We start from the raw sequence: 24,945 nt of genomic DNA, 5'->3' as shown, positions 1-24,945 counted from the left end.
TGATCTGAGTGTTCCAGCTACAAAAGCAGCAAAGATGAATCTACACAGAGTAATAAAAATAACCTCTTGAGAACAAACGGGAAGGGATTTCCATGCAGAAGGAATGGAAATGTAAATTTGAACATCCTCCTCTTCCCGTCCACCCCCCCCCCACTTAATGGTTCACAAACTGTTGGTTTCTGACCCTTCATATAAAAAAGGAGTGTTTGAAATTAGCCCTGGGAACAAATCAATCTCATTTTGTCCCGATTCCCAGAGACATCTTTTTATGTGCTGACAGCATTTTAATGAGGATAGAGATTTTTCGTTTTATTTCTGGGATCAATTGAGTTTGAAATCTGGGATGCAGAGACGACCAGGGTCTCCTCTGCCCTCACTCCTGTAGATGGTCAACATGTTGCGTTCAAACTCTGACACATTATAGGGTACTAGGATAGCATTAACCCCAGGCACACACTGCTGGGCAGGTGTAACTCGTCCTCCATCAAACTGCAGCCCTTTAAGCAAAGGCTGGTGAATTTAGTGTAAGGAAAAGATGAACCGGGGGGCGCCTGGCTGACTCAGTGGGTTAAGCCACTGCCTTCGGCTCAGGTCATGATATCGGGGTCCTGGGATCGAGTCCCGCATCCGGCTCTCTGTTCGGCAGGGAGCCTGCTTCCCTTCCTCTCTCTCTCTGCCTGCCTCTCTGCCTACTTGTGATCTCTCTCTGTCAAATAAATAAATAAAATCTTAAAAAAAAAAAAAGATGAACCATGCCACACCGGGTATGGTTGTGACCTCAATTATCACTCTTGATTGATCTATTTGGTTGTTCTTCTACACTGTTTAGTGCTTGCTAGATTTGAAAAAAGACTCATGTGATCTCTCTGCTATTTTTGACAATTCAATCATTAGCTTCGAGTGAACCATTGGTGCAACCCAAAGCCATGTTAATGGTTATGGATTTTCCTTAGAATCACCTCAGTTGAGCTTAACCCCCCTCCCTGCTTTTTTCTTTTTTTTTTGAGAAAGAATTATGTATTCATTCCAGAAAAAAAAATGGCAGTAAAAATGCTGACCTGATTATTAAATGTGTTGTTGCAAAACATTAAATGAAAACCACAAAATGTATTAAGTACTTTGAAATCTTTGTTAAATTCCAATATCCCATTATAACAGCAATTACAAGCCAAAGCTTTTTAGTTTTAACATGAGAAATAAAAATAACGTTTTTCTTTCCTGCTCCATATGGTTTTTATATTTCTGTTTTGCTTTAAGGATTTTCGTTTGTAATTGCTCCCTCCCCCGCCTTTTCCCCTTTCTTATTAAGAAACTTTTTTTCACTTGTACATAATTTGTTCATTCTGATAGAATTAGTAGGAGTCTAGTAGTAGGTTATTTTGTTGCATATCACATTTTCTGTTACTTTCACCCATCCCCTCACGGTACCATCCTTTCTTTCTTTTCTCCTGTTAAGCCGACATGATCAGGAATAAAGAAATAATAATAATAATAAATAAAATAAAATACAAGTAGAACAAACAAAATCGTTTTCTTTTTCTGATCTAATTTATACTGTGACTTGGTGTTCCATTTCCCCCCTCCTGAACCATGACGGAAAGCTTGACTTCGACGATGTCTTTAGCTGTAGTCTTGATTTAAGTGTTTTTGGGGGAGGAGATGGGAGACTGCATTCTGTAGCATCATGCTGATTATACGTGGGTCATTCTAACAAGAAATAAGATGTGATCTTAAATGAAATGCTTTAATATCCCTCTATTCCTCTTGGCAGTTTTGCCTTCACCATGGCTATAAATAGTGTCCATGGTCCATGGCTTCTAGCATTTCTTATTTATAAAGATAGTTTTGTTTGTGTTTATTTCACTAAAAGGGAAGAGTTATTTGGAAATATTAAAAGTCGCTGAAACATACATCAACTCATGAACTGCAACTTTTTGGCTCATAGATGCTTTGTTCCAAAGCCAGGATGTGTATTCTAGTACACTGTTATCATTTTTGTTGAGTGACGGATAGCTCTGGCATCAGAGTGGGGAGGATCTGTGGACAACACTGCTGTTTCCTTGCCTTAGAGCTCAGTTTTGAATGCTAGTCTTCAAAACCATTTTTATTTCCAGTGTTCAGTTTTAATTAAAAACCACATTCACAATTCTATAATCCCATCTGCAGATCCGAAAGGAGAATTCATACAAAAGAAAATTAACTTATTATTATTAAAAGCACACTGCCTTTCCAATAGGTATAATCGAGGAACAGTTTCCCTCGGGCTCAGTGGTTCCTTATATAATAACTAAAATATTAGCAAATTTTAATTGATTTTCCTTACCTGCAAGTGGTAATCAAACTTATTTTTAAAACATACTTAATTTGACTTAGATGATAAGGGTATTTGCTCAGGAAGGAGAGATGAGAGGCTGTTCTTTTCTGCTGGCAAACGTCAGAGGTGGAAGTTGAGTGGTCTTGACTTTTAAATGGTGATTCAATTTATTTTCATTTTATCAACAGTAGGAATTTCTGTCCTCAGGACTCTGTTTTAGATAAATTGATAGCACATGATATACTTCTTAAATCGCATTTCTTTTGGGGCACCTGGGTGGCTCAGTGGGTTAAAGCCTCTGCCTTCGGTTTAGGTCATGAACCCAGGGTCCTGGGATCAAGCCCCACAGCAGGGAGCCTGCTTCCTCCTCTCTCTCTCTGCCTGCCTCTCTGCCTACTTGTGATCTCTGTCTGTCAAATAAATAAATAAAATCTTTAAAAAAAATAACATTTCTTTTTACTCGTGTATCTTTTTAAGAATATTTCAGAAGAGCATCTGTCCTTCATTCTTTCCCAAAGGGGTACAGATCTTGATGTGCTGTTTGTCATTACTGTTGTGCACTAGAGATGCACTTGTTTTTGGGGATTTGCCCCTGAATTTTCCCATAAAATGTGGGCCTGTCTTCTGGTAGCATCACAGGGCAGATTAGGATAGCCCTGTGGTCCATTGCAGCAAGTGTGAATCCTTTCAAAGAGCCCTATTTCAGAGTAATTCCTTCCTTTACATGAGATAACTAGTACGTATTGCTGCCAGCGGACCATCTTTTTTTGAATCTTAAGGCTTTGTAGTAAGCTTGATGGGAAAATATCTTCATGGAAACAAAAAAACCCACATATGAATTAAATCAAGTTAAAATAAAAAAAGGCATGTGGCAAATTTAACTTGAGAATGAACATAAAAGCTGGCTAGCTGACTAGCAGGGTACTCCCTGTTCCACACAGAAAACAGGGTTCTGGCTGATCTTAGTAGTTAGTGCAATGGTATTGAATTGTTTCCAATATATTCCCTTCTTGGACCCCGTTGTTATAGGATTTGTGTCCCCTTGGTGCCCAGGTTCTTGGTCACACTGCTTTGAAGAACGAAGACGTAGACCAGATGAAGAGTGGTGGGCAGCAAAGCACAGTTTATTGAGCAAGAGTGCAAAAGAGTACAAAGGAGGGAGCCCTGAGTGGGTTTATTGAGCCGAGTACAAAGATCCTGGAGAGGGAGGGAGACCTGAGTGGGTTGCATCAGAGTTTCTAAGTTTAGGGTTTATACCAGCTCTTTTGCAGAACTTTCTTAAGCAATCAGGGTGTGCTGAGTTGTGCCGATCAGGGCTTTGGTCACGTATCTGTCTACCTATTAGGTTCATGTCCACATGCTGATGGTCTTTTTTGGCTGACATCTGGGGGCTTAGGTCTTAACTGCCCCTTGCATTGATATTGACAAATGCTTTTGTAGTTAATTGTCTTATTTTAGGAGGTTTTGTAGAAGTCATTTCTATAAAGACTGCAAAGCAGAATGTCAGTTGTGGTCATGTCTAAGCTGCAGAACAGGATGTCAGTGCTGTTTTCTCTTAGCTGTCGTGATCTCATATTTTCTTGTCGGGGATGCTATCTAACCACCTAACTGTCTTACTAACTCCTAACACCATGACGTGTATTACAGTGGTTGAAATACATTTCATGTTATGTTATATATGAATTTTGTATGGTGTATATGATATGCATATACATATATATACACAAAGGCAAATGAAATGCATTTTTCTATATACACGAGATACATTTCGTGCTGTATTATTTCATGATAATTTCAACTACCTATTATTTCCATCTTGTTCTCTTATTTCTTGATGTTATGCTGCTTCGTTGTTTCCCTCATTTCCAACTGTTCACTTCTTCCAATACTATCTGTCTTGGTCATCCTGAAGTTTTATCGTCTTCTTATCTCTCAATTGTTTGCACATGTCATCCCCATTTCTTCTCTGGGTTCTCAGAGTACTCAGACACCACGGAACAGTAACCTCTGTGTGTTTAGGTAACTATCTAAAATATATATGACTTTTAAATATATCTGACATGACTTTTTTTGATAATGTAAGTGTCCAGACATGTATAATATTTGTAACCATTCTGTAAACCTCAGTATGTAACTGATTTCATGACACATACATCAACATTCTAAATCTGTTACAAAGATGAAGAGAATAAGCTCTCCGAAATACGTAGGTTCCTTGCACCACTGTCCGTCGCTCATCTGTCAAGGTCCACCTGGATCCATTTGCAGATTGGATCATGTGATCCCAGGTGGCTACAGACACCATTGTTGAGGATGACTCTAGGAAGACTGTGACCCAATGAAAGCTTGGAGCCAGCGGGTCCAATCTACATAGAGTGTGTCTCCTTATTTTTCCTTTTTCCCTGTTTCTCATCCTCTCCATGGTATGCTTCTCTTCTAGAAAGCATATAATGTCTTCTAGTGAAGATACTTATATACACAGATTTTAAAAAGACGAATGAAAGTTGAAAAGCCTTGGAGGGCTGGGGGATATCATTAATCAAAGCAGCAGGGATGAGTTCAGCTCTAGGATGAGGGCTGCTGTTTTTTGTCACTGGTTCTCAAACTTTAGTGGCTTCTGAATTCCCTGGGGGGCTTGTTAAAGCAGATGGCTGGGCCCACTGCAAGGGCTTCTGATTCTGTAAGATGGGATGGGGCTTGAGAACACTCATTTGCAACATGTTCACAGATGAAACCACTGCTTCTGGAAGGGGACAGCCCTCAGAGAAGCACTACTCTAGGGTCACTGTTTCAGGGGTTTCAGATGAAGAAACTGAGGCCTGAGAGGGGAAGGGGCTTGCCTAAGATGTAGTGGGTTGCATCTAGGCTAGAATTAGAACTGGGTCTTCTGGCTCCGAACCTGTAATGTTCTCCTGGGGTCTGTTCTTTGATTGACCAGAGAAGGGAAAAATCTCTTCCGGACCACCTGAAGGAAGTGTGGGAATCCCTGATTCCTGTCTGCGGGCAGCACTGTCCTGGCTGGCCTCTCTCTTTCTCTGTATGTTCTATGGAGAGAGAAAATTTAATGGTCTGTATTGGTGTATTAATGTTACCCACATATATTCCAACCTCTCCATTCCCATCTCCAATTTAGTAATTATTCATGGAACATTTGTCTGTTGATTTGTAATCATTTAGAGATGATGAGTACCTATGTCATCATGTTTCAAACATGGCCTTAGATTAAACTCGGGTCTGTATTATGTCAATTAAAAACAAGTTAAAGATAGCCTAGGCTACAAGAGTAACCAGGAGAAAAATAGAAACGGCTGAATTTTTACCTGGATCTGATGGTTTTGCTTTTAGTTCGATGAAATTTCAGTAAGCTATTATCTCACTAAATGAGTTTTCTTCCGTATTCTCTAGCCTATGTTTTCAACTTAATGTTGGCAAATTCAAATCAAAGTAAAAATGATTTCGACAGGTGACTAATGGCCTTTAAATGGAATTTTATGAAAGTGCTTTCATAAGAATATGGATTGGTTGAATTTATTTGGCTAAGAAGAATAACAAGAGTTGTGTATTTATGGGTACTGCTTATTGATTTAATTTCAGCAATTTTCTTATTGGAATGCAGATTGTCAAATGGCATTGAGGTGCCATCAATTCAAATAATTGTCGGCTCATAATTATACCCTAGAACTGGATGCAGAAAGAACTGCTTTGAATGATTGAGGGAATTCACACAAGCAGTGTTTCCCAAACCAAAGGGGAAGAAAGTTAGCCCACTTAGTGTTGGGCTTAATTTAATGAATCCTGACCGAGAGCCTTCTGTACCTAGAGAAGACACTCTTCTAGGTTGATTTCAGCATCCACATATGGGGCCTCGAGGGCCAGTGTCTTTGAATTGTTACAAATTGCTATGAAAATGGATGCAGAATTTGTGCGCATGTATACACACATACCATGCTGGAAAAACGTTGGTTCAACGATGAAGGCAAAAACCAGATTTGGACACTGATGTTGCTCTTCTCAGTTTTGTGGGCACAAAGGCTCCAAGTCACCGTGCGCGTGCCGTGACACAGTCTGTCATCTTGGGGCAATGGAGAAATAATCCATCTTTTCACATTGTTGGCAGGGGGTCCGGGTCACAGTACTGATCTTCCATGTTGCCTTCTCTCTTTTCAGCGTCTTGTGGAGGCTGCAGAAGAGGCACACCTGAAACATGAATTTGACGCAGACTTGCAGGTAACCGATTCTGGTTGAGTTAAATTTTTCATGTGTTGGCTGCCGAACGAGAAACATGAAGTGTGCTGGAAACACCTGCTTTCAGTACCTGGGAGAGAGAGGCTTTCAGGAGGGTGGAACAGAGTTGGAATAAATGTGCCTATTTCTTGATGAGGCAGGGTGGTGATCCCCAACCGTTTCCACCATGACTATTATAGTTGGTAACGACACCCGCTCATGCACAAGCTTAGAACCAGATCTGGATGAACTCCTCCCCAGTTCTGGAGGACGTAACCAGTCAACTAACAATAGTCATCAGGACTCCTAATGGCATATTGATAAGATAGACAGCAGAATATGTGTAAATCCCGCTTCCCTGACTGAAAGCAAAATTGTGATGGATGTAATCTTGAATTGACTGTTAATTGTGTCTAAAAATTAAAGCATTCACTGAAATGGGGTTAGAGCATCTACTTAATAAACTTCTGCAGTAGATCTTTTATCCGGCTATGGCATACCTGTGTTCGGCTAAGAAGGATTTTGATGTTGCCATGTGCATAGAAAACATTTTAAAAGGTAACAAATGAAGGATGCAGAGAGGGAAGAGAGGGAAGAGAAACTGTCAAACCCACCATTTGGTGGTCCTTTTTAGGCATAAACACCAACATATGAAGCAAAGAGAACCAGGACTGTAGCCAAGCACAAGAGGTTCTGGGGGTAGGGGTGGGTGGAGAAGTGCCAGGGACTATTGGTAACATCAGGAGAGGGGCAGGGAGGCCAGCCCAGCTCTTTGAACAAAAGCACAGGAGAAGGGGCAGAGGAGTCAGCTGAAGAAGCACCTTGCTGCCCCCAGCCAGGTCTACTTGGTGACTGTAGGAAGATCCAGGGGCCCTGTGCTGGCCTTATTTTGAGTGTGCCTCCTCTTCAGAGAGTTTGGAGTTCTTAGAGTGGGACAGAGAAGCATCAGGAAGCAACTTTGTGACTATGAGGGTTGTAAGGACCTCTTGAATGTGTTGCCAAGAGAAACATTCTCCTTCTCCTGGTGGAATATTCTTGTTGTAAGTTACCATAACCCAACTCAGAGAAACTCAAATGAGATTATAATGTTGAGTAAAATAAGAATCCCTCTAGTTCTAAGGGTCCACTCAAATAAGATACAAATAAATAGACATAGATGATAAATAAGTTTATACATAAATAAGAAGGGAAAGCTCAGGGCACCTTGGTGGCTCAGTCAGTTAAGTGTCCGACTCTCGATCTCTCAGCTCAGGTCTTGATCTCAGGGTTGGAATTCAAACCCCACATTGGGCTCCAGGCTGGGCATGGAGCCTATTTTTTTTTTTTTAATGACAAAGAATAGGGAAAGCTCTTACAGTAGAATGTCAATTAATAAATACAGGAGAGATGGTGGAGATAGAAGATTAGGGTAATAATTCAGGCAAGAATCTTCAGTGGATACTAAAACTAGTAGGAAAGAATTCGTTGAACATTGATAGTTTCAAAGTATCTGTCCACAAGTTACTTATTAATTACAAAGGGGAATGTAGCAACTTTACCATGGGAGAAACCTGGCAGATGCCACTTGAAAAAGGTAATCAAAGTTAGTGTCACCGGTGATGAGACAAGGGGACATCAAATGCCTCCGGATGTGTGTTGAGCTTTAGGACAGCATCCTGATGTAGAATTCTTGCCCAGAATGTGTAGCCTGAATTTAATCATGATAAAACATCAGACAAGGGGCACCTGGGTGGCTCAGTGGGTTAAGCCTCAGCCTTCAGCTCAGGTCATGATCTCAGGGTCTTGGGATCGAGTCCCGCATCGGGCTCTCTGCTCATTGGGGAGCCTCCTTCTCCCTCTCTCTGCCTGGCTCTCTGCCTACTTGTGATCTCTGTCTGTCAAATAAATAAATAAAATCTTAAAAAGAAATCAGACAAATCTGGATTGAGGAATTTTCTACAGAGTAACTGGCTGGACTCCTCTTCAAACCTTCCAAGGTCAAGAAAGAGAAAGAAACATTGAGGACCTGTTCTAGACTACAGAATGCAAGAGATGTGTAACAGTGAAATGTGACCGATCCAGAACCAGAAGCTAAGATTTGAAAATGGACTCTGCTTTAGATAATAATGATGGATTCATGTTGAATTTCCTGATTTCCTTATATTATACTTATATGGGAGAGACTGTCCTTGTTCTTGGATTTTTCTGGACCAAGTATTTGCATCCACTGGTCCAACAGGAAGCAGTGAGTTTATAGGAGAGTGAAAAAGATTATCGGAAAAATCTGGTGGTGTTTAGAGCTCATCTAGTCAATTTTATTCTGAGATCAGTTGTCTACAAAACATGAATGGGCAAGGGAGGTAATGATGTAATGACCCGAGGGGATTATTTATTCTTCAGCAGAGGACAAATGTTCTGTGATTTAACTCAGCTAACCTAGGACCATCCTTTTTTGTCCCTAAGAAGTGAGTGTTACTTTCAAGAGTGTTCTGATTTCCTATTATTGAAGCTTTCAGTGGAATTCTGGTGTAGTGCAGCTGATTCCCTTGTCAAATGTGGTGTTATAGGCGTAAATGCAGCATTAGCATCTCTCTCCAAAGGAGAGAGACAGACAGAGACCGACAGAGAGAGAGACTGAGAAAATTAGTTCTCTTGGGCACAAAGAAGGGGAGCCCAGTTTATATCAGGGGCTATAGCTATGGTCTGCATGAGAGTAGAGGTTGAAATAATCTGTCAATATTACAGAGGGTCATTTACTACCTGGACCTCAGACCTTGGCAAAGTCTTCTTTGGATCAGAGTAAACCATGTGTGTTTTTGTGAGAACCTGTGAAAGAGAAGGCTTTGAGAAAATGAATGTGCATGGAAGAACGCAGGTCTTCTTCAATGAAGGTTTTGAAGCCGCAAAGCTTCAATGCTATTAAATGCAAGTCTTAACAGCTTGGATGTCGGCCCCATCGCTGTCACTGGGATAGCAGGTCTGCGCACGGGCTCTGGGTTTATTGCTACCACAGTCCATTAGAGCTGATCAATTGTTAATCTGGGTTCCACTGACCTCTTGACAACCCCTGCCAGTGGATTGTTTTTATCAAAAAAATTTCAGACTACCATCTGCTTGTAGGAAGCTAATGCGGAGGGTGTCCCTGTGCTATTAGTTCTGAGAGATCTGGGAGTCTGTTTCCGTACAGAAACAAACAAACAAACAAAACAGAATGGTGCTTTTATAAAATTTCCTGAACTTTTTAGCTTCGAGTCTTAGACCCCTGTCCCCAAAATAGAAAAGAAATGATGGGTCTGCCTCTTTCCATTTAGATTGGAGTCTGCATCAGTGCTTTGAAAATGAAGGATTTGCTTCTCATTGGTAGAATCATCAAGAGTTGTGGGAAGAAAGTTATGCCTCCTTGATGGGCAGGATTTTATTTTTCATTTAAATGTTGTCTTACAGTCTCTTTAGAGGTTGATGTTTTTCTCATGGGCTTCTGGCCTTGATATCAGCAGTCCCCTTTGTAAGATCCTCTGACACGGTATTAGCTTATTCTGAATAAATACTATATGGGGGCAACAAGCAGAATCCAGCCTTGGAAGGGTAACCCACGTAATCAGCCCACCATACAGCACCTTCCATGGAAACCGGAACTGCCTGGTCCTCTTTGTTGGCCGGAAAACTTTATTGTTAGCACGAGGGTCAGTTCAGCCTTCTCTCTGACTTGTCCCTCTCCACGGGTGGCCTGAGGGTCCCAAGATGGGTCTTCTCTTGGTTTTGTTCTTTACCCTCTGATATCTCTCCATTTGGGCAATTTATAGTTATAACTGAACAGAACAGCCCCTTATTAAAGGTTTTTTATTCTGTGCTTTGAATTAACATAGGGTTTTTTTTAATGTAAAGCTCATATGAGATGGATAATTATAATAATAACAATTGAAAAAAAAAAACCTGTGTCTTGATTATAATGTACGATTACTTTGGTGTTTTGCCCTCATTCAATCCAACGAGAGGTAAGGCTGGAGTGGTGGGAGCAGACGCTGGCCCCGATTATCCTATCCATTGATGAATTTCCAGAAAACTAGGTCTACACGTGTAGCATAACTTGGAGAGAATGCTTTCCCCTTCTTACATACTCCTTCTTTTTGGGTTTTTCCATTGGCAGTGAAGAAGATGAAAAAAAAGTCCTTTTGACAGTTTACTAAAAACCTGCTTATCTTTGAACCGCAAACATATTTTCTTTGAAAGCTGTCTCCAGTAAGTGCCAATTGCACAGAGCTGGTGCACAGCAGAAAAAAAAAAAAAAAAACAAACAAACGTGGTTTTGAATTGTGTAGCCTACAGAAGCCTTTGCAATTGCAAAGTTTTCTATAATAATTTTTCTTTGTTATTTTGTAAGTAATAGGAAAATAAAAAGCCTGGGGACATGCAGAGGGATAACAAAAGTGTGAGTGGGGAGGAAATGGGGAATGGAGTGTCTCGAACGTCCCCTCCTGGTCATCCCCAAGTCACAGACCTACCTTGCAAATGCAGTGGCCTAACTGCAATGTTGGGGTCGGGCGTTTGGAGGGAAGGAGTCTGACACCATGATGGGGAATCTCCACGTGGTGATACACCCCCCTCCCGGGGGCAGCCTCCCACCGCTGTCTCCTGGCCAGACCTGTTAGAGCGGGAAGGTCCTTGCTCAGGGGGTCCCTGGTGAAGGGAGGGGCTGGCTCAGGAGCTCCAGGGTCCGCCACCGTAGGAGCCTGTATCAGCATTCACGGGGAGAAGAAAGTCTTTCCCGGAAAGGCTGAGAAAGGGCAGCGGAGCAGAGAGCAGGAGAGCAGAGCTGTCCTTTTCCCTGACAACACCTTCCGGCTGGTCAGTGAGGCTTTGCCCTGGGGAAACCCGCATGTTCTGGGTATAACCATAGCATGGGTTTAGTAGAAGTTCTTTCTGAGCAGAGGAAATCACGATCCTCACAAGGTTTTTCATGCCCTCCTGTCAAGCTCCAATTCATCCTTGTCCCCTCTGCCTCAGTGAGGCATCGAGCTCCTTGGAGGGAGGAGCAGAGCACAGAAGACCCCGTCCCCAGAATTAGAAATGATGCTTTTCCTAGAGGTAGTGAATCTGCTTTTTGTGCATTATCAAGAAACACAGGGGTCACATCTACAAGAAATTAAATGACAAGAGAAGGAGGTTTGCACTTTTTCTATTAAAGTAACACCCCCCCTTTCTGATCTAACTTATGAGACCATGCCCATTTTTTCCCTTTTTATCAGCGTGGTGATGGGGGGGTAGTCACGTTAGTCCTCTGAATTTTAAGATATTACATTTGGATATTTCTTAGTTAGGCGCCACAGGTCATATATGCACAAGACTGACATGTAAATGTTCCCCCAGAATCTCTGTGCATGCACATTTAAAAATGAAAGCCATTTCTCAGTTGCCACATACATACTCTCTGTGTACACACACTATTATTTTTGTTCATTTGGTTGGAATGTTAACAGCTTTTCATAAGGTCCATGCAGGACTGGGCTTTGTGTTAATGAGTTGTCTGGTGGTCCCCTGTGAGACACGGGACCTTGACTGTTGGTCATGTGAAAGTTTAAGAAGGGGTGGCAGATGGAACCTCTACTTGACCCAACCCAGAGAGCCTTGGTCTAGAAGTCTGGAAATGTGGGTTCCAGTAGATCCCATCTACCTGGACCATTTATGTGTTTCAGAGATCTGCTACTGTGGTCTCTTTGCTCCTCCATGAAATGATGCACTTGTAGCATCTAGACAGTTTCTAAGATTTCATCCATTTCCCAAGTGCAGCGGCCATGCAACATGTAGTTGTGCTTAACCTCCTCTGTGTCCAGTGTCTGTTGTGGGTATGACCGTGAGCTCAGCGGATGCTGTCTTTTCTCATAATATGCACCATCTAACAGTAGTGATGGATATTAAAGCCACAGTGAAGTAAATAATTATTACATTTCAATCATGATCAACGACATGACCGAGAGGGACAGGGCATTATCACGATGCACAACTAGCAGAACCTGGGAGTTCAAGGCACCTTGGGGCAAAGCCCCCAGTAGTGAGCCTTGGCAGAGTAGAGAGTCTAGAGTTCACCGCCACCACCGCTAGAAGAAATGACCCCAGACACAGAGAACCCATAATATCTTTATTTCCCATAAGTGCAAAACTTTTATCTTCTTTCCATATAATAATTTTTCTCACCTCTAAACTCTAATGACATTTTCTTTCTGCTTCTTTTCTGATGCTCGCCATTTTCTATGCTGTTAATTTTATCCACATATGTCTATGTATTGCTTAATTTAACATTTATCCAGGACTCAGTACATGTTAGGCTCTGTTCTAGAATGTTCTCAGTATATATTAAGCACTGTTCTGGGTTGTGGGACTTCCACAAACTGAGATGTGACCCCTGCCCCCAGGAAGTTCTAATCTGCCTTTTAAAGTATATTTTTTAAGTTGTTGCTTTAAAGATTACAGTGAGCATACTTAACTTAAGTGTACAGTGTATCTAGACTTAATTTAGTGTATGAAGTACCACTTCGTGTGGAACAAAAACTTTTCAACGGTGTAATTCTACCTACCACCATCCTTTGTGGTATTATGGTATATTGTACTTCCGTACATGTTATAAATAACATAAAAGCGTTATTTTTATTCGGCTTTATGTTTGGTTTAATCAGCAGTTTTCTAAGAAATTAAATAGGAAAAAAATAGCAATATATTTTACCCACACATTTGCTATTTCTGGCGCTCTTCATCCCTTCCTATGGATTTAAGTTTCCATCTGTTACCGTTTCTCTTCAGCCTGAAGAACCTCTCTTAGCATTTTTATTTATTTTACTATTATATTTTTACATTGCACGTGTGGGAACCACAACTTCTCTCAGCTTTTGTTTACCTAAAAATATCTTTATTTCACCTTCATTTTCGAAGGGTAATTTTGCTGGTTATAGAATTTTTACTTGACAGTTTATGATTTTTTTTTAGCACTTGGAAGATATAATCCCATTCTCTACTGATCTTTAATGTTTCTGATGAGATGTCAGCCATCATTTTTATCTTTATTCCTCTGTATACAGTAAGTCATTCTTTCTTTGCTACTTTTATGACTTTTCTCCTTATCTCTGATTTTCAGTATACTATATAGTGTGATAAGTAAAGGGTATTTCTAGATGTGATTTTCTTTATATTCTACTTGGAGGTTGCTGAGACTGTTGAATATTCTTAACATATTTGGAAATGTTTTGACAGTGGGGAGCCTGGGTGGCTCAGTTGATTAAGTGTTGGGTCCCACACTCAAGGTGGAGTCCACTGGAGGGTTTGCTCTCTCCCTCTACCCGTCTCCTGCTCACATGCATGCTCTCTGTCTCTAAAATAAATGAATCATATGGTTTTACTTACTTGTGGAACATAAGGAATAACATGGAGGACATTGGGAGAAGGAGAGGAGAAGGGAGTTGGAGGAAATCAGAGGGGGAGATGAACCATGAGAGATGGTGGACTCTGAGTAACAAACAGAGGGCTTTGGAGGGGAGGGGGGTAGGGGGTTGGGATGGCCTAGTGGTGGATATTAAGGAGGGCACGTATTGCATGGAGCACTAGGTGTGGTGCATAAAAAATGTATCTTGGAACACTGAAAAAGTAAAATAAAATAAAATAAATTAAATAAATGAATAAATAAAAAAATTTAACAATGATTTCTTAAGAATTTTATTGCCCCATTCTTTTAAAAATTCCTTCTAGAAATTTAAGTCACACCTATGTTAGACAGCTTCACCTTGTCCCACAGGTCCCTGTGGCTCTGTTTTGTTTGTTTCCAACCTACATCCTGTTAATTAGTCTCCAGGTTTACTGACCTGTTCTTCTTCTGTTAAATTCATTCAGTGAATGTTTTATTTTATATATTGCACTTTTAGTTTGAGGATTTTCATTAAATCTTTTTTATAGTTTCTATTTCTGGCTGAAATTCCTTGTCTGTGAACTGATTATAGTCATATGGTTGTTTTATTTAAGTCCTTGAACACAGCTACAAAATTTTAAAATTTCTTCTCTGATAATTCCAGCACTGGGTCATTTCTGTGTCTGTTGACTCCTTTTTTATTTTGAAGTGACTTTTCTTTCCCTTATTCATGTGTCTAGTAATTTTTTCTTGTATGATGGGCATCATAATCATAGCTTTGACTGATTTTTATAAATTTCTTCATTATATTTTAATATAGTTCCATCCATGTGCTAGGTGTTCTAAAAATACCAAGTTTATTGAATTTGATTAATTGGTAGTAGGAAACACTTACTTATGGCATGAAGAGACAGAAATGATACATTATATATAGCAGGATATCCTCCAGTGTTTTGATATTCTGCATTCTAACATTACATAAATATTGACTTCTTTGTTCCAAAAGTACCAAACAGGGCCATTTTCTGGCTGAAAGAAAAAGAAAAGTGCATTTTTGTTAAAATGCAAACACTATTTCTTAAAAAGTTATCATTTCTACAGCTTAGTTATATTAGTACCATCATGTATTCTAAATCCCAATAAAGGGATTAATATTAACAAATTTGGACAAAAAATGCAACTCAATAGCGAGAATAATTGGTTTGGTTTTATTTGACCAGTCATCTTACTTTATAGATCAGAGGGGGAAAATTATATTATTTGCTCCTTTTTTTATGTGTCTGTACAACATTTACATATTAATGAACTTTTTTCTATGCTACTTTTGTGTTTAGAAACTCTGGATCTTGTATATAATTTCATTAACAAATGCAATTTGGTAAAATGCCTATGTGTTTTCCTCACTGTCCTAGTTTTCTTGCTACTATATATATATTTTTTCATCATGACCATGTATATTTCAATTTGTAGCTAATAGTTGTTGTAGAAGTCTGAGTTACTGCTTTTGAGAGCATTTTCTTTCTTAACAAACTTATTGGCTCTTTTGTGATTCTTTTAACTTCTGGGTTTTCCCAATCAGGCTTTCTCAAAGCTGGGAATACTTATTTAAAATAAATATTTGTTTAAAACACATTTGTTTTAAATAATATATTTTAAACACAATGAAACATTACCAGTTTAAACTTTATTGAATGTTCCAATTTACAAATACTTTTAAAATTTAGTTTTATTGTTTTCATATACACAGTGTGCTTGTGGTGTTTTGGACATCAGCCATTTTGGCTAACAGGGGCATTTTGGGACACCAGGACCACCGTGGAATATCTACAGTAATGTTAGGTAAACCCTTAGTGGTTCTTTAATTGTAATATTCAGAGTTCCCACAGTACATTTTAGAAACCATAATGTCTTTTGTGAAGAGAGCTAACTGCAGAGGCCATTGGCAGACCCCTGAAATTAACCTTGAATCTTTCTCTAGAAAATTGTTTGGCAGCAGTGGCAGTGTCCTTAAGTTGCTGATTTTTCACCAAGTATCGTTGTGGTCCAGGGATTTGGCAACTGCTATTGATTTTTTTTTTTTTTTGAGTAAAACTTGAACTTGCTGGCAATCCACAAAGTAGACAACTCAACAGAAATTTTCTGTTCTCACTTAAGCCTATTCAAAAAGCACCTAATATGTACTCAGCTGAATTAATCCTCATCTTTCATAGTTTGAGGTTAGTTTGTGATGTAGATGTTTATAATGCCTACAACATGTCTTTGGTATGGTAATCCTAATTCTTCACATTAGAACTTCTTTCATGACTAACAATTTTAGGATATTTCTCTTTGTTGATTAATTAATATGAATAGACTAGAGTAACAATGATAAGAATAATAGGCACCCTTATAAAAAATGTATTAAGTGCAACGATGTGGATGAACTAGAGGGTATTATGCTTAGCGAAATAAGTCAATCAGAGAAAGACAACTATCATATGATCTCCCTGATATGAGGAAGTGGAGATGCAACATGGGTTAAGGGGGTAGAAGAATAAATGAAACAAAATGGGATTGGGAGGTAGACAAACCATAAGTGACTCTTAATCTCACAAAACAAACTGAGGGCTGCTGGGAGGAGGGGGGTTGGGAGAGGGGGGTGGGGTTATGGATATTGGGGAGGGTATGTACTATGGTGAGTGCTGTGAAGTGTGTAAACCTGGCGATTCACAGACATGTACCCCTGGGGATAAAAATATATTATATGTTTATGTTTATAAAAAATAAAATAATGTATTAAGTGCAGGCAGTGGCTTAAACACTTAACAGACATTATTTCATTTATTTCCTCTTCATGATCCTATGAAATAGATACTGTTATTATCTCTGTTTGACACATGGAGAAACAAGATTGAGAGACCCCGTTATGTGCCCAAGGTTTTACAGCAGTGGGTGGATGAGTCAGAATTCATACCCAAGTCTGATGGCTTCAAAGACCAATAACTTATGTTGGGTCATGGAGCCACAAGTTGTAATATGAACCTTAATTTACACTGGAAAAAATCTTGTAAAGCAAGAAATTTAAGATGATAGTTATCATGGGTTATTGAAAAGGTCTATCAAATTCTTAAAGAAGAAATTCTTTAAAGTGGTAAATTCTGACCCAGAAACCCATGAAATGAAAAACTCTTCTTAAAAAAGATTTTATTTATATATTTGTCAGAGAGAGAGGGCACAAGTAGACAGAGAGGCAGGCAGAGGCAGAGAGAGAAGCAGGCTTCCCACTGGACAAGGAGCCTAAGGTGGCACTTGATCCCAGGACTCTCGGATCATGACCTGAGCCAAAGGCAGTGGTTTACCTATTTTATTTTTAAGTAATCTCTACAGTCAACATGGGGCTTGAACCCACAACCCAGTGATCAAGAAGAGTTGCATGCTCTACTGACTGCGCCAACCAGGTGCCCTGAAAAAAAAAAAATCTCTTAATAAAATACAAGGACTTCATAAAAATGATTACACATAGCTTTACTGATATTATTAGAATCATAAACATAAGGGAGACCCTTCCTCAGTTGGAAATTAGATCTGTCTTCTCTATAGTAACAAGTGTGACCTTTCAAAATGTAAACAGGGTTGGGTTACATATTTGCTTACACTCATACTTCACTCATTCTGAGAACAAAAAATGAACTCCCTATGTACCTACAGAGTACTACACAGCCTGCTCAAAATGTGGATTAACAGCTGCCTCCAACTCTTTGTGTCTCCTCTGCTCCTGACTCACTTTCTTCTGTTCATTGAGCACACCAGTAGGGTTTGCTTGTTTATTTTCTCTCTCCATCGGCAAAACATAAGCTCCATGAGGGCAGGTACCTGACAGGTGGTGGACATCCACAAGTACTTATTAGAATTAATTGAAATTCACAATGGTGATATTATTATACTAAAATCCACAGTTGACTGATGAGCACCTCAGTGCATTGTGAGTAATTTATGAAGTTGTCATCTGTTTATTTTAATTGGGAAAACATCTGATCCTTTCTTCGAATAAATACAAATGGCTTGACCAGAAGTGATTCAATTATTGCTGTAATAGTCAAAGACATTTTCATATATTAATGGCAGCCTTTTATTGAAAGAGTTGGCTTTTGTTGTCACTTGTAATAAATTCATGAATTTGCTAATTTTCCTCACCCCAAAATATTTTTCTGCCACTCAGTATGTAGTTACAAATATATGAATATACTAATTAATTATAAACCAATTAATTAAGTTTAATGAATATTATATTAAATGAATATTTATCAAGTTGTTTTATTTAACAGATATATACCTATAGAGAACATGTTTAAAATTGGAAAGGAGAAAAATTAGAAGGGAAACATGCTCTTACAACTTGGGTTTCCTCTTTTGGGCAGGTGCCCACCTACCTTCCTATTTGGCATAATCAGAGCTACAGATGTAGTATGTCTGTATTAGAGGTAGCCTCTCACATTACAAGCAGGAGTTCTGGGGGAGACATAATCAGTTTCTAAGAGTGACTGTTCAGCAGCAAAATGGTTGTGATTGGAAGTCATCTGAATCTTTGTATCTACTAAGAAGGGAATTTCCAGCAGTGTCATCCCCTTAGAATACCGTTAAAATCTTTAAGAATCTGCCAGTTCCTCATGGAAAATCCTAGATATTACATTGCACTTGTCCATAGCAAAATCAAACAACAGACAAAAGAAGCAAATAACATCGAAAACAAAACAGCCTTTCTCATGCTGGTAGTCGTTAAAGGGGGAAAGATAATTTTCTTCCTTGAAGTATTTCATTAGGTCGCCTGGGGCCTAAAGTTTTGCTAATCAGCTGTGTGACCTTGGGAAAGTCATGTGATCTGTCAGACTTCATGTTACTTCAGGCCACTGGGGAGTTGGAGTGTGGGAGGAGAGCTGGTTTGATTTCCCTCCCTGATCTAGAGCTACCTAAGTCTGTGAGGTTGTGGCATTTCGCATGGGAAGGATAGCAATCATTTCTCCATAGGTTGCATGCTCATTCTTGCAGGAAATCCAGCAACTTCTACTGCATAGCATTGTCCTGAGGGAAACATCTCTGAGAAAAAAATTCTCTTTCTTTTCTCCCCCTCCTTCTAAGTAGATAATATACTTCCTATTTTAAACTTGAAAAAGGGAGATTTCAAGAAAAGATTCTGTGATTGTATTATTTTCAGACACCCCCATCAACAACTTTATTATTTTAGGTTTAAAGAGATTCTTATGAGTAATATAGAAGGACCTTTGTGTTCATGTGTGTATGTGCATGTGTTTGAGTGAGTGTACACGTGTGTGTATGTATGTGTATATGTGTGTGTGAGTGCACATGTGTGCACATGTGTTTTATGTATATGTGTGTGTGTGTATGCATGTGTCCATTTGTGTGCAGTGTGTGTGTGATTTTAAGAACTTAACTGTGGAAATGAAATGACTTGCTTTGCTCCAAACCTTTGTTTGCTGTATAGTTAAATTCAGAACCGAATCAAACCTTTGCTTTGACTTATTTGGAAGTGATTATGTTGTGCATATGAATGTGTTCATAATATAGGCTTCCTCCTAAAAGGTTTCAGGTGATGGAGAACATACAACCACCACGAGGAAGCATTTTTTTCTAGGTTTAAAGTCTTTTGTCATTTCACTCCATGAGACGGGCTGAAATGTAGAGGTGGTACTGATGAAAAGAAGCAAGAATGGAGAGGAGAAGGTTTTACAGCTTCGTATAACATTTTCTGAAACTCAGGTCAAGAGCACAGAGGACCAAGGCCAGCTTTAGTCTGTTCAAAATGCTTTTTTTTTTTTTTTTTTATTATGAGGCAATGAAAGAGGATTCATTATATCTGTTGATTAACAATCTGGATGAGGAGGTATTAGCTATCCAGAGAATGTCTTCTAAAGGTTGAAAGGTGCCGGCTTGACCCTTGGCTTTTTTCCTGGCTCGTGGCGAGACCCAGGGCAAATTTCTTCGCCTTTTGGAGTCCCGGTTTCTTCTGTGTAATTAGGTGGGTGATACTCTCCCATATGGGTGTCAAGCTCCCGTGGGGTTTTTGACCATATGGAGTATTCGGCACACACTGTCTAGTACAGAAGATGATCCCAGTTTGACGTAACCATCGTCACCATTGTGATGATTATTTTAACCAATACTCTCGATATGCAGAGACATTGATTACACTTATAATTGAATATTTAGTCTCTGCCTCCTTTGCAGACTGCAAGCTCCGTGAAGCAGACTCCACATCTGGTTTTTGGCATTGCAATTGGGGCTTAGGCACCTGACTGGGACTCAATGAATATCTTAAGAAAGACCGAATGACTGGGGGAGAAAAATGAAGGATCATCTCAAGAGTTAGATACCCATGAGGAAGGAGGTTAAAAAGCATCATTTGCCAAAGAGAAGATAGGTGATGCTTCTGGAATTGGTAGTCACTTCTGCAGCAGGAGGGCTGCCCAGGCTTAGCATATGAGCCATTTCATGCTTCTTTGGGAACGTGGTGGGCCACACAAATGGTTGTTTCATGTCCAAAGGTGGGCTGAACTCAAACCACCTTTGGCCATGCCTGTACCCTCCTAGGAGTGTGTGGGAGAAGCCTCTCCTCAAAGTAAGCAGAGAGAGCAAGAGACCTGGAACGATTTCCCCGCATCATCATCAGCCAGCATTGGAACATGAGACTAGCTAGTTGCTCAGTCTGGTTTCCTTGTTTAAACAGGTTTCTTTCTGTGTCAGACAAGGCGCACAAACAGGAGACTCCTGCTAGGACATATTTTCTCTTCCTGTTCCAGTTTCAGGAATGGCTCTAAGGGCAATCTCTCTTGTAACTGCCTGAAGTATTCTGTCTTTATTATTAAATACCAGGCATTTATTATATTCTACACTTCTTTTTGACTCTCTGTGCCAAATTTTTCTGTGACCTTCTGAATAAATAATGACATTGAACTGCAGAGCAGGTGGTTCTGGGAGCATGCCTTCCCATTTAAATTTCCAGGAGCACCACCGCGCTCTTAGAAACGTCTTAGCAGGGACAGATGTCTGGAACTTAACTGTCTCTGGCTTTATGTATTCCACACCAGAGACAACATTAACTATCAGGTTAAATTCAGCAAAATTCCCTTTGGTGTGGAGACACCTAGATAGACTTTATGGGTCTCTTATGCCATAACCCCAACTGCAGGTTTAATATTTTTTTATTTTTTATTTTTTTAGGATTTTATTTATTTATTTATTTGACAGACAGAGATCACAAGTAGGCAGCGAGGCAGGCAGAGAGAGAGGGGGAAGCAGGCTCCCTGCTGAGCAGAGAGCCTGATGAGGGGCTCTATCCCAGGACCCTGGGATCATGACCTGAGCCAAAGGCAGAAGCTTAACCCACTGAGCCACCCAGGCGCCCCCCAGCTGCAGGTTTTAACCTTGAATCTTTTTTTTTTTTTTAAAGATTTTATTTATTTATTTGACAGAGAGAGATCACAAGTAGGCAGAGAGGCAGGCAGAGAGAGAGGAGGAAAGCAGGCTCCCTGCTGAGCAGAGAGCCCGATGCGGGACTCGATCCCAGGACCCCAAGACCATGACTGGAGCCGAAGGCAGCGGCTTAACCCACTGAGCCACCCAGGCGCCCCTAACCTTGAATCTTATTCATACCTCCTGCCAGGTCCCTCTCCTGCCTCAGAGTATCATTTGAGAGGAGTTGCGGGATCTTGACTCAGAATCCCAAGGTGTGTCTTATACTTGAGACTGTCGGGCGAGGTTGCGGTTGGTGGGATCCTCACCGTCACATTTAACCCTCACACCAGTCTGGTGGAGGTGGGTATTATTATTGCTTCCACTTCACGAATGATAAAACTGACATTTAGAAAAGGTAGCTAAGTTCCCCAAAGTTCCACGGGACCCAGTGATAGGCCGAGGGTCAGAAATGAACTGGTTTCGATTCCATGAATGAGGCTTACGTCTTAAAGCTTTCTAGAAAGCCTCCTCTGTTTATGGATGCTTATTTCCCTCGCCTTTCTCAGAGCTGGTGTTGATGAGCGATTGGAGGTTGTAACGAACTTGGAAAGAGACTGTCAGAGGTATGGGTTGCGCGCAGTAGAGTTGAGTAGGTGTTGTTTTCATTCTCCTACTCCACTAGGCCACAGCATTGCCTCCTGCCATGTTTAATGCTACTGCTTCTACATTGTCCCAAGTCCCCCTTTACAGGCCATAGGATGCTCTTCCCAGGGCACTGGGGGCTCTGCTCTCAGAGGAAGCCAGAGGCACCTTGTGAGATACGATCCTGCAGTGAGCTTGTGAGTGGTGTGTGGGGAGAGCTGTCATCTGCAGCATTTGCATACCAAGGGTATACCCTGAGTATTCATTCATTTCTTCATTCATTCATTCATTCATTCTTTTCTTGGATTTACCTATAAAGGAAAAGATTCCAGAATATTTCCCCGAGCTTGTGGGGGCATGCAGGAAGCCAGCAGCAATTGGAGGTGCCCGGCACCATGAGTCAAGCACCCAGGGCTCTCTCTTTGTTTCTTGCCCTTGCCTTTCTCCTCTTACCTTTAATTCGAAAAGATTAAAAATGGGAAAAAGGCGAGCAGGTGACTCCTGCACTTGAGCAAGGAGGTCCTGGGGGGGGGGTCCCTTGGGAGTGTCTGCTGGTGGGATTCAAGTTACTGATGTATGTAGAATCCAGCTCTGATTTGGAAAGTTAACCTGGCCTCTGTGGGGGGAGAGCTGTTGTCGTATTTGCTTTTCTGGGAGAGGTAACTATTTTCTGCTGCACGGTTATCATGTTGAGGGTTGGGAATCAGGGCCCACTGGCGATAAGGATTTAATGAATACATATGAGAAGAAGAGACTCAGGCCACTGAGCAGAACAGTGCCCCAGGCCACTTCTCATTTCAGGATGATAAGATATTTAGGGGAGTAAATTTCAGACGATCACGGAAGAAAAAAATATTCGAGGGGCCTTGGGGTGAGAGATGCATTCTCATCAGTGTTTTCAACAGCAGATAAGTGGTCCACATCACTGAGAACCTTGTGAACCACCTCTTGGTTTTGTCCATTGTCTTTTTTTTTTTTTTTTTTATAATTCACTTATAGCTTTAAAGAATATGAATAAGTCTGCCCCCGTGCTCATTATTCCACATGGCAGAGAAGATGTGCTTTTAATTTATTCTTTGCTTCTAATTGTAGTGTCTGCCTGTCAGGGTTCACTGGCTAGAGAGAGAATGAGCCCTGCTTTTGTAAAGCAGATAATTGAACCTCGTAACGATTACTGTCAGAAATCCCCTGGGGTTGTGCCGGTCACCGTGCAGCAACCCTCATGGTGATTTCCAGCATCTTGTCTGCTGGGACGCTGAGGATTTTTTTTTTTTTTGCAAAGGAAATAGCAAATTGGAGTTTGTGCACCGAAGCCCCCAAGGGCTGTAACGTTAGTGCCTTTTTCTGGGTTTGTACCCGTCTCCACGGACTCTGGGGCTAGGGACTTCTGAAGAGAATGCTTCCAATGTTGAAATGTTTCAAGAAATGTTTGCAACAGACAAAGGACTAGTACCTGGGATAGAAACAGAGCCCCTCATACCAATAACAAAGATCCTATAATTTAAAACTCCTTCCTATCAATCCACCACAAAGAAGCGGTAGAAAGATGGGCACAGGACATGAACAGTCAGTTGACAGGAGTAGAATTACACGGACAAAGAAAAGCTGCTCAGTTTCAACTAAGAATCAAGGGAAAACAAACTAAAGCAGTGAAATATTTTTACTGATCGGCTGGCAAAATAATGGTGATGACGATGGCTGATGGTGATAGTGGTGGTGATGATATCAGATATTGGTGAGGCCGGGGGAAGTGGCCCTCTGTCGGTACAGCCACCCTGGGGGTCAGGTTTACAGAAGTTTATGAAACTGAAAATGCACAGACCCTACGAACCATCAACCCCACATCCTGCATCTGCCTACGGAAACACTCTCACGTCAACTAGTGTGGGAGAGGCTGAGGAGACCGGAGCAGAGGCATGGAATGGGATACTAGGGAGTCGCGAAAAGGGAGAAAGCACATATGCAGGTAATTGCAAGGATGTTGCCCAGAATGTATATTAACTTTAAAAATCAAAGGCAGGGTTAAGAATTACGTGGACAATGTGATCTAATTTAGATGAAAAAGATCACGCAGAGGGACACCTGGGTGGCTCAGTGGGTTAAAGCCTCTGCCTTCGGCTCAGGTCATGGTCCCAGGGTCCTGGGATCGAGCCCCGCATCGGACTCTCTGCTCAGTGGGGAGCCTGCTTCCTCCTCTCTCCCTCTCTGCCTGCCTCTCTGCCTACTTGTGATCTCTGTCAAATAAATAAATAAAATCTTTAAAAAAAAAAAAAAAAGATCACACAGAGAGAGAGTGAGTGCTTATGTATGTCTGTCATTACAGAGGACAAGGTCTGTCAGTAGCATCTGGGGAGGGGGCTAGTATTCACAGTGGAGGCAAAGGAGCTGTGAGTCTCATCTGGGATGCTTCTTAGAGAGTTACCAAAGAAATATGTGGGATCATCAAAATTTAACTTTTCTAAGTTTTCTTTGAAGAGAGAAAGAAGAGGTGGTTTGGTGGGTAAATATCCATTCTGTCTGCCGCTTGCCTTATGGTAGCCTCCCCAGGAAGCCAGAGACCAGAGCCCGTGGCAGCGGACTGCTTGCACCCATGCCTTTTCATTCTCTTATTAGGCCTCAGGATCACACTGCCTAGAGGGGTTCTGGGGAAGATCAAGTGGGTCTTGTATGCATCTTGTGCTGGGCCCTGAGCATGGTACCTGGCATAAGGCTGGCACTGAATAATTTGGTATTGGGTTGGCATCGAATGCGGAGATCTGGTGTGGTCAGCCTCTGTCGACTGTGACTACCGGCATGTCACTGGTGACAGACTGTTGTCCAGTGCCTGATTGTCAGAAATGTCCTGGTTTCTGATTCTGGGACGTGTGCTCTGTGCCCAGGCCCAGGGTTTACATCTCCTGATATGTACTCGCTTTCCTGAGCAGAAAGTCCCTTAGTCTGTGTCACA

General features: G+C 40.9%; 1 protein-coding gene across 2 annotated transcripts in view; it reads left to right on the top strand.

Annotated features, from left to right (window-relative positions):
* CACNA2D3 (calcium voltage-gated channel auxiliary subunit alpha2delta 3) overlaps positions 1-24,945 on the top strand; it is an 851,905-nt gene that overhangs the window by 238,924 nt on the left and 588,036 nt on the right. For both annotated transcript variants that reach the window (XM_045078786.1, XM_045078785.1), the window contains exon 4: positions 6,482-6,541. In XM_045078786.1, coding sequence (XP_044934721.1) covers positions 6,482-6,541 — 60 coding nt within the window. The remainder of the gene's footprint in view (positions 1-6,481; positions 6,542-24,945) is intronic.

Source organism: Mustela putorius, unplaced genomic scaffold (genome assembly GCF_011764305.1).
Source record: "Mustela putorius furo isolate JIRA1106 unplaced genomic scaffold, ASM1176430v1.1 tig00000095_pilon_pilon_pilon, whole genome shotgun sequence".
Lineage (NCBI taxonomy): Eukaryota > Metazoa > Chordata > Mammalia > Carnivora > Mustelidae > Mustela > Mustela putorius.
Note: the sequence above shows the minus strand (reverse complement) of the source record. Positions and strands in the feature narration are given on the sequence as shown.